The sequence below is a fragment of the Ascaphus truei genome, chromosome 2 (genome assembly GCF_040206685.1).
Source record: "Ascaphus truei isolate aAscTru1 chromosome 2, aAscTru1.hap1, whole genome shotgun sequence".
In the NCBI taxonomy this organism is placed as follows: domain Eukaryota; kingdom Metazoa; phylum Chordata; class Amphibia; order Anura; family Ascaphidae; genus Ascaphus; species Ascaphus truei.
The window spans coordinates 121,216,117-121,232,706 of NC_134484.1; the positions used below are offsets into that span (position 1 = coordinate 121,216,117).

The 16,590-nt window shown below is 43.8% G+C and overlaps 1 protein-coding gene across 17 annotated transcripts in view; it reads right to left on the bottom strand.

Annotated features, from left to right (window-relative positions):
• Positions 1-13,130: 13,130 nt before the first annotated feature.
• The window catches only part of DTNA (dystrobrevin alpha), a 373,309-nt gene continuing 369,849 nt past the window's right edge, over positions 13,131-16,590 (bottom strand). For all 17 annotated transcript variants that reach the window (XM_075584537.1, XM_075584521.1, XM_075584542.1 and 14 more), the window contains one exon: positions 13,131-16,103. In XM_075584537.1, coding sequence (XP_075440652.1) covers positions 16,059-16,103 — 45 coding nt within the window. In that variant the 3' untranslated portion in view covers positions 13,131-16,058. The remainder of the gene's footprint in view (positions 16,104-16,590) is intronic.

Consider the following 16,590-nt stretch of genomic DNA (forward strand, 5'->3'; position numbering starts at 1 on the left):
AGAGAAGGAGACAGAGGAGAGAGAGGAGAGAGAAAAAGAGACAGAGAGAGAGGAGAGAGAAAAAGAGACAGAGAGGGAGAGAGAAAGAGAGAGGGGAGAGAAAGAGGGGAGAGAGAGAGACCAGAGATGGGGAGATCAGAGAGAGGGGAGACGGGGGAGACCAGAGAGAGAGGGGAGACGGGGAAGACCAGAGAGAGAGGGGAGACCAGAGAGGGGAGACGGGGGAGACCAGAGAGAGGGGAGACGGGGGAGACCAGAGAGAGGGGAGACGGGGGAGACCAGAGAGGGGGGAGACCAGAGAGAGGGGAGACCAGAGAGATGGGAGACCAGAGAGAGGGGAGACGGGGTGACTGACTGACTGGGGAAGGGGTGACTGACTGACCGGGGCAGGGGTGACTGACTGGGGCAGGGGGGTGACTGATTGGGGGGGTACCTCTGGTGTCACACACATACTCCCATACACACATACACATTCTCCCATATATATACACACAAACACACACACACACACACACACACACACACACACATATATATATACACACACACATATATACACACACACACACACACACACACACACACACACACACACACACACACACACACACACTCCCATATATATACACACACCCACACACACTCCCATATATATACACACACCCACACACACTCCCATATATATACACACACCCACACACACTCCCATATTTACACACACACACACACACACACACACACACACACACACACACACACACACACACCCATATATACACACACACACCCATATATACACACACACACACCATATATACACACACACCCATATACACACACACACCCATATATATACACACACACACACACTCTCCCATATACACACACACACACTCTCCCATATACACACACACTCACTCTCTCTCTACACACCTTTTGGAAAGGCCGCGACCAGCACCACCACGCTCCCCCCCCCTCCACCCGCCCATCTCCTGCTCCGCGGTGACATGAGGGGGCATCCCCGCTCCTATCACCCGCCGCGCTCTCTGACGCGGGACCGGGGGGAAGTGGCGGGGGGGGGAAGCAGGGACCTGAGGGGGCATCCCCGCTCCCATCACCCGCCACGCTCTCTGGCGCGGGACCGGGGTGAAGCGGGGGGGAAGCAGAGACATGAGGGGGCATCCCCGCTCCCATCACCCGCCACGCTCTCTGGCGCGCGACCGGGAGGAAGCGGGGGGGGGGGAAGCAGGGACATGAGGGGGCATCCCCGCTCTCATCACCCGCCGCGCTCTCTGACGCGGGACCTGGGGGAAGCGGGGGGGGGGGAAGCAGGGACATGAGGGGGCATCCCCGCTCCCATCACCCGCCGCGCTCTCTGATGCGGGACCGGGGGGAAGCGAGGGGGGGGGAAGCGGGGACATGAGGGGGCATCCCCGCTCCCATCGCCCCCCGCGCTCTCTGACGCGGGTCCGGGGGGAAATGGAGGGGGGAAGCAGGGACATGAGGGGGCATCCCCGCTCCCATCACCCGCCGCGCTCTCTGACGCGGGACCGGGGGGAAGCGGGGAAAGCAGGGACATGAGGGTGCATTCCCGCTCCCATCTCCATAACTGCGGGCATCAGGAGCGCCGGGGAGGGGAGGGAGGTGGGGGAAGGCACAGATAATACTTATTGTGTCCTCCATGGGAAAAGAATGGCCGCTCGTTGGGGGCTGGCTCATATAGAGCCTGGCCGCGCGCCCACAAAGCCTGGGAGGGCGCGCCAATCACCTGTCAGGTAGGGGGAGTTTTTTTTTTTTTTTCAGCCAGCGCGAGCCGGGAAATTTCAGTGCGAACAGGGAAAATGAAAAACGTGTGCTGCTTGGGCCAATATTTACTCGCCCGGGGGTTAAATCCTCTCGCCCCGGGCGTGTAAATGTATATGATTGTCGAACACTGTATATATATATATATATATATATAGAAAAAGAAAAAAGCGCCCGATCCTAGTGCATTACTGTGCAAAGGTAAATTTAATATTCCAAAAAAGCTCATACATTGAACTCACAAACAACGAAGTAAAAACAGCAGTTTATGAGATAATACTCATGCTCCTAGTGTACAGCGAGAGTCCGCTCCTCTGCTCCACTGCTCTACAGCTCTGCAACTCAACCCGGTCCGCTCTGACCCACATGAGTCACCGTCCAGCAGGAACTCACGACGATGGGCTTTGCACGAACTCTTCCCCCGGGAACACACCACCAGATGACCCTGGTTCCCACCGGGGGAGGTGTGGGAAGCCGGATGCAGCGGAACAGCTTGTGACGTCGCACACTTGATGTAGATATATGCGGCAAGTCACGAACAGCACTAGGATATCCACAGCACACCTAGTCCTACGCGTTTCTTCAGACAAGCTGATTTCATCAGGGGATCCCCTGAACCAGGGTCATCTGGTGGTGTATTCCTGGGGGAAGAGTTCGTGCAGAGCCCATCGTCGTGAGTTCCTGCTGGACGGTGACTCACGTGGGTCAGAGCGGACCTGGTGGAGTTGCAGAGTTGCAGAGCTGTGGAGCAGAGGAGCGGATTCTCGCTGTACACTTGGAGCATGAGTATTATCTCATAAACTGATGTTTTTACTTCGTTGTTTGTGAGTTCAATGTACAGTATGAGCTTTTTTGGAATATTAAATTTACCTTTGCACAGTAATGCACTAGGATCGGGCGCTTTTTTCTTTTCTTTTTTCTATGTAGGTGGAGAGGGCAGGTCGTTGTGCCCCTGTAAGAAGGCTGCCGGAATCCTGACCAGTGCTATTTTCTCTTTACATTGGACTGATATTTCCATGGACTCATAAGGACAATTTATGTGGTTTTTATATATATTTTTTTCTTTCATATTTTTTATATAGGTTTCCACAGCACCTTTTTATTATAATTTTTTATTATATATACTATTCATTCTGATTTAATACCAGTAAGAGTTTATCCCATCGATATATTTAACTAGGTTGTTTATTGGTTTTATATTTACGCTATTATTTATCATCATCTCACACCAGAGCGCAGTCCCCTATTGTATATATATATTATATTAGTCCCCTATTGTGTGTGTATATATATATATCATTTGTATTTATTGCATTTGGTCCTGTGAAGGGGTTTTCCGGTGCTGCCAGGATCCCTCACAGGTGGAGGAGCTGTCACCGGAACGAATCAGGTACACTCCAGGCTCCCTGCAGCGGAGGATCAGGCCTCCTGTGAGCCATCAGATAAAGCACCACACATGGTCACCATAGACACGGGGGAAAGGGGGCTACATTTGTAGGCGCTGCTGAGATTCAGACCTGGGGTGCCCAATCCAAGATCCAGAGCAGCCATATATTCTACATGTGGACGCAAGATTCAAAGGGCTTGTAGCGGTGTTGCACCAGAAATACCCTACTGGTCTTCGCCCTGTGGCATATGTGAGTCGTTGCTTGACCCCCAGCGAGCAAAATTACCCCGTCCACAAACTGGAATTCTTCTCCCTCAATTGGGCAAATGTTGACAAAGTCCACGACTCCCTATTCGGAGTTTCATTTGAAGTAACGGACAACAACCCGTTGACTTACATTTTGATGTCAGCCACGTTTTAAGGACAGCATGGGAATCAGATGCAAAGCCAGAGAAACCACTCACAGACTAGTTTTGACCTTATTGGGTCTCATCAGTGTAAGGCTGGTTGTAGACTTTGCAATTTTCAAGGCTGTAGGATTTACCATCATACTTTAAGTTATGGTGGGTGAAAAAGGCAACAAGAAACCTCCACCGTATTGCATATAGCAAATAAAAAGATCACTTGTGAGCACATTCACATGTCTTAGACAGGTCTGCAACCTTGTCTTTCACCATTATCACCTAATGGTGAAAGACAGGGTTGCAGACCTGTCTAAGACGTGAATGTGCTCACAAGTGATCTTTTTATTTGAGAATGTATATAGTATATTAAACCATTGAGAAGGAGGTAATGGGTGTTGATGAAGATGTACAGTATAGTGGCACTTGTGCTGTTAGATTCAATCACACTATGAAAGCTTGTACAATGTACCTAGCTAACGTGGGAAAGACCAGCACAGCACATAAGGCCTCAACCCCCCAATTTTGAAGCTACTCACAAAAAAGTGGCAGTGGTCCTTACATCGCAAGAAGGACTGTGCATTGCTGGACAGAGATGATATTCAACTGGATTCCAAGAACTAGCAAAAGACCAAGATGAAGACCAAACGTAAGATGGGAGAATGAGAACAGAAAATGTGTTGAAGCAGTGTGGTTTAGCGATGCTTGCAACCATTGGTGAGGCCTTAATCCAGCAGTGGATCGACAAGGGTTTAAGACGAATATATAAATTGAGCAGCGCAGATTAGGTAAAAATGTCACTCTGTGAAATCTTTCCCTCCCCCAGGTAGAGCTTCATTAATTAAACATGTTAATTGTTCTTTATTGTATATACTTTCTAACAATGTGTTGCCTCCCCCACAAGTCATTAAGCAATTATATTTTCTATATGGATCTCCTAAAAGGTTTAAGTCCTAATTTGAGGGTCACAGAGCTAAAGGTTTAGAAACGCTGATCAGACAGATGTCATAGATCACTCATCAAGCAGTTTTATGGTTTTCTTTCAGGTTTATATTTCAATCATTAATGAGTCTTTCGTCTGGTGGTAAGAAATTGGTACTCTTTTTAAGTAATACAGTATAGTGTGTTTCCATCCTGGACAAAACTGGATTAATTGCAAATATATTGTATTACACCAACATTAAATACTGTACCTAGAAATTATTTTACTGATATTTCGCCGTTTTTTCTTTTTACATCCTAGTCATTATAATATTTAAAGCAATTCTTGATTTAAAATGTGCTGTATTGCGTACTGTATATACTCAATGTAAGTGTGTGAGCTTACAATGTTGTTTATATCAAATTCAAAGATACATGAATAGATGTTAGGTATTGGTTGTCATGTTGTATGTATGTATATCTTTACAAAGACAATATAGTACAGGGAATTATAATACAATACGTCAGACAAGTACTAGGACATTTTTTTAAACGTGAACAGTCTTCATTGAGTTACTTGTGAGTTTTTACAGCTCCAGATTCACTAACTGTTGCAGGCACTTTTTTCCCCATGTAAATGCCGCTCATTTAAACACCATTTACAGTGGAAGCGCTTGCACCACGTATTGACTAGCCATTAAAATCAGATTTCAGGGGATGTCAGATCGATACAGCTGCTACTGCACTCTAAAAAGAGTAACATTTTCAGATTAAGCATTTGAATTATTGATATGCTTTTTACATTTTTATAAATAACAAGATCGTTTAGTTATTCCAGAGACACAAAAATACTCCCTCACCGTTTTTTGTTTTTTTATTTAGAATCAGGAATCTGAGCCTGTAGTAGTAACCCATCATAAATAATATGTGAGCTGTCTGTGCTAATTAAATTATGATGTGGAAATCTAACAAAGCAGATGAAAGAAAATGGATTCAGCCTTTGTATGCGGTTAATCTTTAATCCCATTTTTGCATTGATATTTAGACATGTAGTTATAGTATGTTTCCATAATCCATAATAATTAACCCCTTCTCACCCCCTGCACCTCCTTCACCCTGCCGATGGGTGTATGGTCTTACATGCTCTCCACATTTCTCACTGTCCCTTTCATCCATTCATCGCCCTGTCTGATTATTCATTATTCCCTCTGCCAGTCCTTCTCTGCCTTAGATCTTGGATATTTACATCTGTGTTAAACTCCTGGAATCTCTGTAAATCAGTATTGCCGACCTGAGGAAGAGAGAACACTGAAAAGCTTGTCTTATAATATTAAGTGTTAGTCCAAATAAAAAAAGGTATCACCTAATACTGAACTGCTCATTTGCTCTGCACTATCACTACTGGACTAACATGGCTATTTCTATTTAATTCATAATCACTCCAGAACTGTCAAGGTTGCAACATGCTCTTTCCCCCCCCCCCCCCCCTCGTTAAATAAACATGAAAAAAAGAAAGTAAAAGTAATGTAAAATCCACCTAAACCCAAATAAACATGTATTTTACATTAGATTGCCTTCTTTACTATAGTTGCATAGATAATTGCACTTTAAGTGCGCCGGACATATTTATACAGTAGATCAGGGGTAGCAAACTCTTGCCCTCGAGAGCTACCAAGAGGCCAGGTTTTCAGGACATCCCTGCGAAGACCTGACCTGTTGGTAGCTCTTGAGGACTGGAGTTGGCTACCCCTGCATAAGATTATTAGACTGATCTTTACAGTGCAGGAAGCTCCATGGCACATTTCCCACTAGAGAATATGAACGCCCCATGCTACGGCAGTAAATAATGTCCACCCCCCTCTAGGTCCATTAGAGGACATGATAGGAAGGGACAAGAGCTCTGTCTTAGGCCGGGGCCATAGAGGGGTGAGGAGATCCGAGCCGCGCTGACGCTGAGGCTCGCCTGCTGAAATCTGCGCGATTTCATGCCCATGCAGGCGAGCCAGCGGGCGCGATCGGAGGCGGAGGGAGACTGAGGGAGGCGGGGCAGTGACGTCGCTGGGCCAATCGCCCGCAACGCACTGACGTCGACATCACGGCGCCGACGTCACGGCGCCGTGACGTTGACACTGCTGTGCTGTGATTGGAGGTTTTCAGCCGACAGCGCGCTGAAAAACAGCTTGGCGCTCGGCTGAAAACTCCAACTCGTCAGCACGCCTGCGGATGCTCGCGTGAGCCCCCTATCAAGGCATCCTCATTGAGGATGCAGGGGCTCAGCGCGGAGCGTCCGCACGGCTCAGCACGGCCTGTCCTTCTATGGACTCGGCCTTAGGCTAGGTCCTCGCTGCAGTTGGCGGCACGCACGTGCGCCTCTCACCAGCCCTTTCCCTCCTCCCTAGCATTCCCCAGTGACGCCTCGCTCCCTGGCTCACTGCATACTGTGACACATCAGCCAGCAGGGGATACAACTGGATTGTGTTCCTGAGCGGCGACGCGTCACATGGTGTGCCAGGGAGCCAATCAGAGACTGGATCCGATGCAGTCCCACTTGCCATATAGTGTCAGGGTGCGTTACTATTACCTTTGAGTAGAACAGCCTGGAATACGCAGGACAGAAAAGGAAAATACAATATATGGGTTCTGATTTTCTTTTTTGGCCAGGAAATTCCTTATTAGGTGGAGGGGGTGGTAAGAGAAAGAAGCTGTTTTGCCTTGGACTTAATAGCCTGTACAAGCAGGGAAATTAGAGTCTTTGTACAGCTGGCAAAGTTGTAGGGACTTGGATTAAAGTCCATATATGTTTTGAAGAAGACTGCAGCTAGGAGTTAAAAGGTCCTGTATTAACCTTGCTGCGCTCTGTGTGTTTAAGTGGGAGGTATACAACACAATAACGTATAGGACACATCTGCACGTATGGTTTCCATAATAAACTCAATAGGAGCTCAGATCTAACGAGTGCAGAAAAAAAGCTGCAATAAAACTGTTTTTGCAAGCCAAGTCGCTTCACAAAAAGTTACTTTATTTTTCCCACACAAATCTACTGAAGGATTTCAGAGAGATTACTAAATGAAGTAGAGATTCATGTGCATATATATATATATTTTTTTTTTAAACCACCACCCCCAAACAAACGAGCTTTGTTTCAAGAAACACACCACTTAGACAGGTTTGTAAAATAAAGTAAATCCTGGAACCCCAAAAGATACAATACCGTAATATATGTCAAATGTTCAGTTTACAGTAAAATGTACCATATCACTTCTATATCAGGATACATAAGTAGTAGTATTTGGGTACATTGGCCCCGCCCCATCACGGCCACGCCCACCCAACCCATTTTGGCCACGCCCCCGCACCTAAAAGAGCTGCCTACAGACCGACGGCAGGCGCGCGTGCAGGTGCGCCCAGCGGGACCTTAGCCTTAGAGGTGCCGGACAGGGTACTAGACACTCCTTTCTCATGCTCCTACCTTGTGCTACTGTAGGTTCAAGAAATACCTGTGGAACAAAAAGCCCCCAGGTTACATGCAACAAATAAAATAGAAAGGGTGTCATTTACCAAGGTGTCTGATTACAAAAGCTCGGGCAAAATAGGTAGACAAATCATGCACTTTAATCAAAGAAGTAAATCCCATTGGTTTCAATAGGAATGGTTTTCCTTGATATGGTCGAGTGGTTTTATAGACGGGAGACACCGATGACCCCTCCCCCCGCTTAGTAAGCAGTGTGTGGCTGCAGATGCCCCAGTGTGGGTTAAATCACTTGATACACTCATTTAAAGTAAGGCTTCAGAGCTCACATTTTTACATCCTTCAAACGACAGAGTATAGTACAGTATGAAACTTTGTGATCCCTCAACAGTTGTCCTGTGGAAACGGTTTTAACAACTATAAATAATGTGTGTGATAATGCAGTTGGTAAATATTATTCCCCGAGACCTATCTGTTTACTCGGCATTTCCCAAGATGTCTCATGTACCAGGTGGCACATTTGTTGTTGTACAGCATGAACTGCTGTCGGTAGGTCTCTTGTGTGTGCAATTTAAATGAGGTAAGACAAAGCTTTATGAGAGACAAAGCAACAACTAGTTTAAAGGCAATGGCCCATTCATTAAACTGCGAGTCGTCTTACCATTCCAAACTACCCGAAAACAGATTGCTGACCAATTTGACGCAATAAGTCTGGCATTTTCACCATATTCACGAAGAATTATGCATGCAGACAATTCATGTCCGATATCTCATTGGCATGAACATTCCATACAAACGGTCTGTGTCTCACCTTCCCCAGGCATGTGATGTTTCGTTCTTTGGGAGGAGAGATATAGCGATATAAAAATGACATAGTCAGGCTATATTTAAGCATTGTGCAAAAATATTTAAATAAAATACATTTGCATTTGAGACATTACTGGTTGTTGGACAGAATAACAATGTCAGGGGTATGTAATAGAGAGATTATTATGAATAGTCTCTTCTCCAGAACCTCATGCCTCAGGAAAGCGAGATTTCTGGCTGTGCGTTTCCGGGCAATATACAATCTCCCACCCGATTGAATAGCATTTAAACACCTAATTTTGCAAGTTTCATTTGCTTGTATACAACATTTGAATATCGCATGGAATTGCATAGCCAGAACTTAACTGTGTCCTAAAATGCTATTTTCGCACGGTTTGGACATGCGAGAACTGTTTAATCAGTATGGCGAGGTGCATTTCTGTGTGATAATGCTATTTATCTACAAAAATTAGCAATATCACAGTTTAATGAATAAAGTGTTTTTTGTTTTTAATTCACTACAATTATGAACAAATTACTTGCTGAATCAGATAAATCAAAAAGCATTTTTTTGGAGATGATGATTCAATGAATCTCAGAAATGGCCTCCATTATAAACGGATCTCTGTATGTACGTTGCTTCAGCTTTAAAATAGAAATGTAGATGGCATTAGATTCATAATGTGGCTGCAAACAGTAAAATGATTCTATTTTTATAAAGGAGAGTTATGTTGAGAAAAATATTGTTTTTTTTTTTCCAACAGTTTGGAAAATGGACTCAGTAATTATCAGCAGGTTATGGGGTTAAAACTTACATTTGGCAAAACTGGGGCTCTTTTTTTATTACCCGAGATGGACAAACCTTTCACGCTCTGCAGCGAATGTCGCAAACTTCCCCCATTTCAATTCGGTGAAGAAGTGCGCTGTAATACTTGAGTTTACTCAACGCTACAAGTCAACGGGTATTGCTCTCCGATTCATTTCTATTTGGGAGGATTCACTAGAACTTTTGGAGTCAAACGCTTTGCCCATCTCTGCCTGTGACAAAAGCAAAACAACACATTTTTCACACAAATCCCCGCCCATGTCTTTCCCAATAAGAATATTTACAGGTTTTACAGTTTGAGAAATTTGGTCTTCTTGTGTAAAAAACAAAAAACAAAACAAAAAGATTAGAATAAAACTGAGTGTTCGTACCCTCTGGATTTTCGGCCTGTTCATAGTACTTATAGTTTGCCAAACATACACATTTTCACAGTGACTTAAATATATTTAAACAATGCCACAATCCTGCCTCCCCTATATAGGACTTTGCTATGGAATATGTTGATGCCATATAAATAAAACACAGAAATTGTATACATATATGCCTTTAATTGAAACAACAAAGTGGTGGTTTTAAAAATCATTTTTTTAATGAAGAAATAATTCCATTCCAAAATATAGACACAATTATTATAATCACTTCAAAATAGGACATGTCCCCATGTAGGTTCTAACACGCACACAAAACAATACTTAACAGCAATACAAAATGTCCATACAATAGTAGTTTTGTTACAATACCAATGAACATTGTCAAATTCTTTAGTGTGTCTGTTCGTGTCAAGCACAGTAGTTAGAATTAAAAACATCGGTTAGTAGCCTTGAGACTTTATTTTTGGTTCAAAAGTAAAAATGCCCATTCAGGCACAGAGGGAGTACTTGCTGTTCATTGCTCCATATATTACACTGAACCCACTTGATTAAAGCAACCTGGAGTTGCCATATTTACAAGGTTTATCTACAGCAGGGGTAACCAACTCCAGTCCTCAAGAGCTACCAACAGGACAGGTTATCAAGATATCCCTGCTTCAGCACAGGGGGTCTCAATCTGTGGCTCAGTCAAAGACTGAACCACTGATTGAGCCCCCTGTGCTGAAGCAGGGATATCCTGAAAACCTGACCTGTTGGTAGCTCTTGAGGACTGGAGCTGGCCACCTCCTGATCTACAGTAATCACCAAGAACTAATAGGATGAAGAAATTACCAAAATAAAAAAGATACCTTTGCTAAATAATAACACAATCATTTGGCTCATGCATATGAGAGCAAACCCCAGAGTATCACAATGAAGGCCACACAAATCATTTGCAATTCTGTAAGTTTACTACATTCTAAATATCCTTCATTGCACATTCCATGAACACTCAAAGAGCAACACATCGTGACATTTAGTCATCAGCGTGGCATATTCATTTTTTAAATACCACCCTGTGCGCGGTCAGCTGTACCTTTCCCCCCCCCTCTTCAAAGGCATTAGTAGATAAAATAAATTAAATAAGTAATCCAACCTGATCAAATATATGTGCACTATTGATCTTTTATTGCCACAAACCCATTCATGGAAAGCACCCAGAGCATATTTAAGAAAAACTTCTCCCATGTGTTCTCCTGTTAATGCAAACAAAAAATGTCCATTACTTCCATTCTAGAGACTAGAGATAGTAAATATGTTATGACATTCTTTTTGTATTCTCCAACTACTCATTTCCTAAATGTGTTGGCAATACATGTATATCATTTGTTCAATCTGCCACAAGGGAACAGCAATGATTTGCACTGGGGAGGGGTTATCCCGTCCATAGCTATCGGGTCCTTACGACTTGCTCAGAATGGGTTAAATACTAGGTTGTCTAGGAGCTATCGCACTAGTAAACGCCCCTAGTTCAATACATTTTCAGCATATATCACATGAGGCGTTTGTGAGGGTTGAATATTGTATATGAACCATAGGTCCTGTTAAACTATTAAGCCTTATTGTTGTCCTATCACTTCACTGCAGTGGGAAGCAAAACTGCGGTGTGCAGACGATTGGTCTGAAAAGAAACGCCTGCAATAATACAAAAAGAGCTGCCCAAAATATACAGTAACTCAAGTGCTTCTAAGATGTGAAAAAGAAAAAATGTGCACAAGCGCTAAAGACTAAAACACCAGTGTGACAATTGCAAAATATATATATATAAAGGCTGCCTAGTAATACTGTCAGTACTGACAGAGAAAGTGAAAGTGAAAACAAAAAAAAACCTGGCGCCAAAAGTTCATTGGATAATCCTGTACTCCTCAGGGGATCAGCACACTTGCTTGACAAGCCATATAGGGGAAAAAACACAAACAGACACAGATCATAGTGCAACACTGTAGGGTTAAAACAGGTCTACACTAATACACACACTGCACATATAACATAGAGACTCCTAGTGACTATAAAAACTATTTATTAAATAAAAAGAACTATGCCATAAAATGGTTTGGACAAATGAGAACACCGCTGGTCATCCAGATATGAAAAATCAGAGCCCTACTTACAAGCAGCAAGGCAAATACAGGCAATGCAACAAAGAGTCTTCCGGCTGCTGCTGATGTCTTTGCAGAGATGTGATTCCTGCTGCACCGTGACTCTCGTGCTGACTCTCCCTCCAGGGGTTAACAGGAACAGTGGCAGTGTTGGAGGCCTGCTTGTGGGGCTCACAGCTCTCCTCCACGTGAGGCTGCTCTCCTCACTTCCTCCTCCGGTTACACAGGCTGTCTCAGCGTGCCTGCACGCGAGTGTGCACGTGCCCTTAAAGGGACAGTACAAACGTCCTGTATGCCAAGAACTAACGGCTGCAATGGGGCTCAAATGTGACCAAGTGTCCCAAAAAGTCCAATACCAAGCTCAAAGTGACTGTATTGAGCTTGGTATTGGACTTTTTGGGACACTTGGTCACATTTGAGCCCCATTGCAGCCGTTAGTTCTTGGCATACAGGACGTTTGTACTGTCCCTTTAAGGGCACGTGCACACTCGCGTGCAGGCACGCTGAGACAGCCTGTGTAACCGGAGGAGGAAGTGAGGAGAGCAGCCTCACGTGGAGGAGAGCTGTGAGCCCCACAAGCAGGCCTCCAACACTGCCACTGTTCCTGTTAACCCCTGGAGGGAGAGTCAGCACGAGAGTCACGGTGCAGCAGGAATCACATCTCTGCAAAGACATCAGCAGCAGCCGGAAGACTCTTTGTTGCATTGCCTGTATTTGCCTTGCTGCTTGTAAGTAGGGCTCTGATTTTTCATATCTGGATGACCAGCGGTGTTCTCATTTGTCCAAACCATTTTATGGCATAGTTCTTTTTATTTAATAAATAGTTTTTATAGTCACTAGGAGTCTCTATGTTATATGTGCAGTGTGTGTATTAGTGTAGACCTGTTTTAACCCTACAGTGTTGCACTATGATCTGTGTCTGTTTGTGTTTTTTCCCCTATATGGCCTGTCAAGCAAGTGTGCTGATCCCCTGAGGAGTACAGGATTATCCAATGAACTTTTGGCGCCAGGTTTTTTTTTTTTGTTTTCACTTTCAAGTGCTTCTAAGTGACATCGGCGTCTATATCTTTAATTACTGTATATTTTGGATTAATCTTTTTATTTTTACCACCAGCTTGGTTTTAAAGATGCATTCACTTACAGTACTTGGGATAAGGACATCAATGTACCCAACACCTGTCTATTAGTAAAGTAAAACTGCCTGTGCATTTCCCCCCGCAAAATCTGCTACAGATGGCAGCACTGGGAACACATGCATGTCAGTATTACTCAGTGTGGCTGCCTGCTTGTGTCTGTCATTTCTGCATTATATACATACAGTAACCATACTGAGCATCACTCATTTTATAGCTGCATCTTGTGCCAAAAAAAGCATGAGAGAAGGAATGGCTATGAAGATAGCATGTAGGCTAGTCAAACAGGACCTGCTGCTGTATTTTCTAATTTGTAAGATACGTTGTAGGTTGTGACACCTTTCAATGGACCAGCATACTGTATCAATCATACAAGGTTCTCTGGAGAGTCCTCTGCAGTCTCACACACGTATGTACTAGATAGCCTTGTATGTATGTATATCTTTATTTATATAGCTCCATCCATGCACATGGCGCTTTACAGCAGTAACACGCGCAACATAATAGGAATAAGCGCTTCATACATAAAAGTAACATTAGCAAAAGGAGTCCCTGCCCCGAAGAGCTTACAATCTAAGTGTACAATTGATATGTCCATGAAAAAGGTATCACAAACTATGACGAATCTTACTACTGTATTTCTGGTACTGGTAGAGCCACGGGCACTGTTTAATGTCTTATTTCTTAACAATAAAAATGAAGTATCTGCAAAGTGTGAACATGCATCTTTAAAAACCATAAATAAGGTATATGGGATGTCCTCCCGCGTTACCTTCATCCTAATTCCTGTAAACTCGATTACCACAGTTTGGGGACTTCCTCCCTTTTTGCATCTCAGCCCTTGTGCTTGTAACTGTTCCAACTATGTCCCATACACTTTCAAATAACGCCTGCACAATATGTGGTGGCCATATAAGACATTCAGAAAACGAAACCAAAGTTTTGCCAGCACACAGTAATCATGCACGCAAAGGCCTCAAAATAAGCAAAAAGCAAAATAACACCTGATAGAACCAACTGATTTTTCTATGCATTAAAAAAAAAAACGCAAATGAAAGGTTTTCAGTAAAACAGCATTTTGGAAGATAATTAATGGATAACTTTCAGTTAGTTCGGGTTCTTATGGCACCTGTGGTTTATAAACAGCTTTACGTAATGAGTACTTCTAAACATAAGTTCACAGTTTTAATAAGATCTGTGCTGATTTGAAAACTAGATTCTATATAATTTGTCCATTTTGTACGTGACAGTCTTTATTGAAAATGAAAAATATATATAAATGTACACTAAGAACTTGTATGGCTGATTTGTTAGCTCACTTGGCAGGAAAAAAAAAAAAAACAATCTTAAATTACATATTAGCCCTAAATTAAAACGTATTTTCAGTGCACTTTGCACGTCATTTTCTATACCTTTTGAAAAACGAACACAAAGATTTAAAAGAATAGATCGAATTATCCAGTGATTCAAGTAGCCATAGAGCACTGCATGAAAGTTGCTTTTTACGTCTGGCTTGTGGTACTGTAGTGCCTTATTGCCATTACAACCAGATAACATCCAGGATTCCAATTCCAATTCATGCGCAAATCCTGCCAGGAAACTGCGAACGAAAGTAAAAGTACAGCTCTCGTGGTTGCAATGATTATTCTAATGTGAGTAATGCGAAGCCATCTACACTGTGGATACGACAGTATAAACCAGTGCTCAAAACATGTCTTTCTGTTATTTCTGGAAAACTACAGTGCAATGTAGGCTGTAAATCTCACAATGGTACATGTAAATGTTACTCGGTACATACAGCCCCGTTTTGCAGCCAAGAGATGCATTGAACCTCAGTCCTGAAAGCAGCAGTGCTGCCTGCTTGGTCACTGCTACTAGATAAGTGGCTGAGTAGATTCAGGTGGAGCTAAGGCACTCAGACATCTAGTAGTAAGGAGGAGGCAGATATACGTTATCCTATAAAACACTGGCTTCTGCTTGTTCACTGACATGTGAAGCTCACAAGGTTCTGTACTAGGATTTTGGCCACTGATGGGCAGGGAGTGTGCAGGCTTCGCACTTACAGTATCTGCACGTTACTCTACAGCAGGGGAGCGCAAACGTTCCCTGCTGCGCCCCCCTGTCTTCCTTGTCCCGCTCCCCTCCCCCCACCTGGTATCTGCGTCAAATTACGCTGTGGGGTCATGTGATGTCACGTGACCTCACGTCATTTGGCGCCATGGCGATGCGACACAGCCGGCTGAATCCCGGTAAGTGAAGTGTTGCAGGGGCCTCACGTGGGGAAGAGCGCAGGGCCTCTGCAACCGCCCGCGCCCCCCCCTCCCAGCAAAATCTCCCACCCACGCTGGGGATGAGGGGGCGCCCCTGCTCTACAGACTGCTATTTCCTGGGGCTGCTTGTGAGACCCTTTCAGATGTCTCTCTGCGTCTACTGCTGTACTGCTTTAACCCCTCTGCTGCCAGAGGGGCTTGCAATCCTCTCTGGCAGCAAAGAGGTTAAAGATGCCCAGGGAAAACAATGGATATTGCAAACTCAGCATGTGCAAAAGGGTACATGATTCTGTTATTTCTTGCCAGTGATACTAACTATGCTTTAGCTTCAAACAAAAGCTTTTAAGTATTTATTTATTTTTTCAAAACACACACCTACAAACTACATGTTTTAGAACAAATGTAATGTGCTACATTCCATGGGACTCTTAAGTAGTCTATTTTGTCAGGAGATGCTGCAGGCGTCCCCCCCCCCCTGTTCCTCTCCGAAGATTTCTGCGGGACTTTCTCCGTACTGAGGTGACCTGCTGTATCACTGCTTCTCACGTTCTGTGCATCTTCCGCTACCGCCGCTAATCTGTGGGAAACAGAACAGAGCTGGCTCAGCATGTCCATTATTACGATGCTGTGATAGTGCATACAAATATTATAGTCAAGATATAGCCTAGGGAGGAGCAGTTTAATGTTACAGTAACTCCACTACAATTTTACTGGATGAAACCATTTTACATTTTATTTTCCTTTGCTTCAGGCACCAAAGGTTAGATTGTAAATCCTATATTGAAGTTGCTAAAACATTGTATGTGCAGTACTGCTAAAATGACACTGCTTCATAGCAAAAATATATTATAGTTACATGCAGCGTTCAAAGTTTGCCTGAGTAAGCACCGGTGACGGAGCAAAACTGAAACCACTGGTGGGCAGTGAATAGTTTATGAAATGACCCTTGACCTCATTCTCCATTTTGACAATAGGACATTTCTCAGCATAACATGTACGGAACTCGGAGTTCTATGGTGTGAAATAATGAATTGCTTCTTTATACATGTTTTAACTAGAAGAAA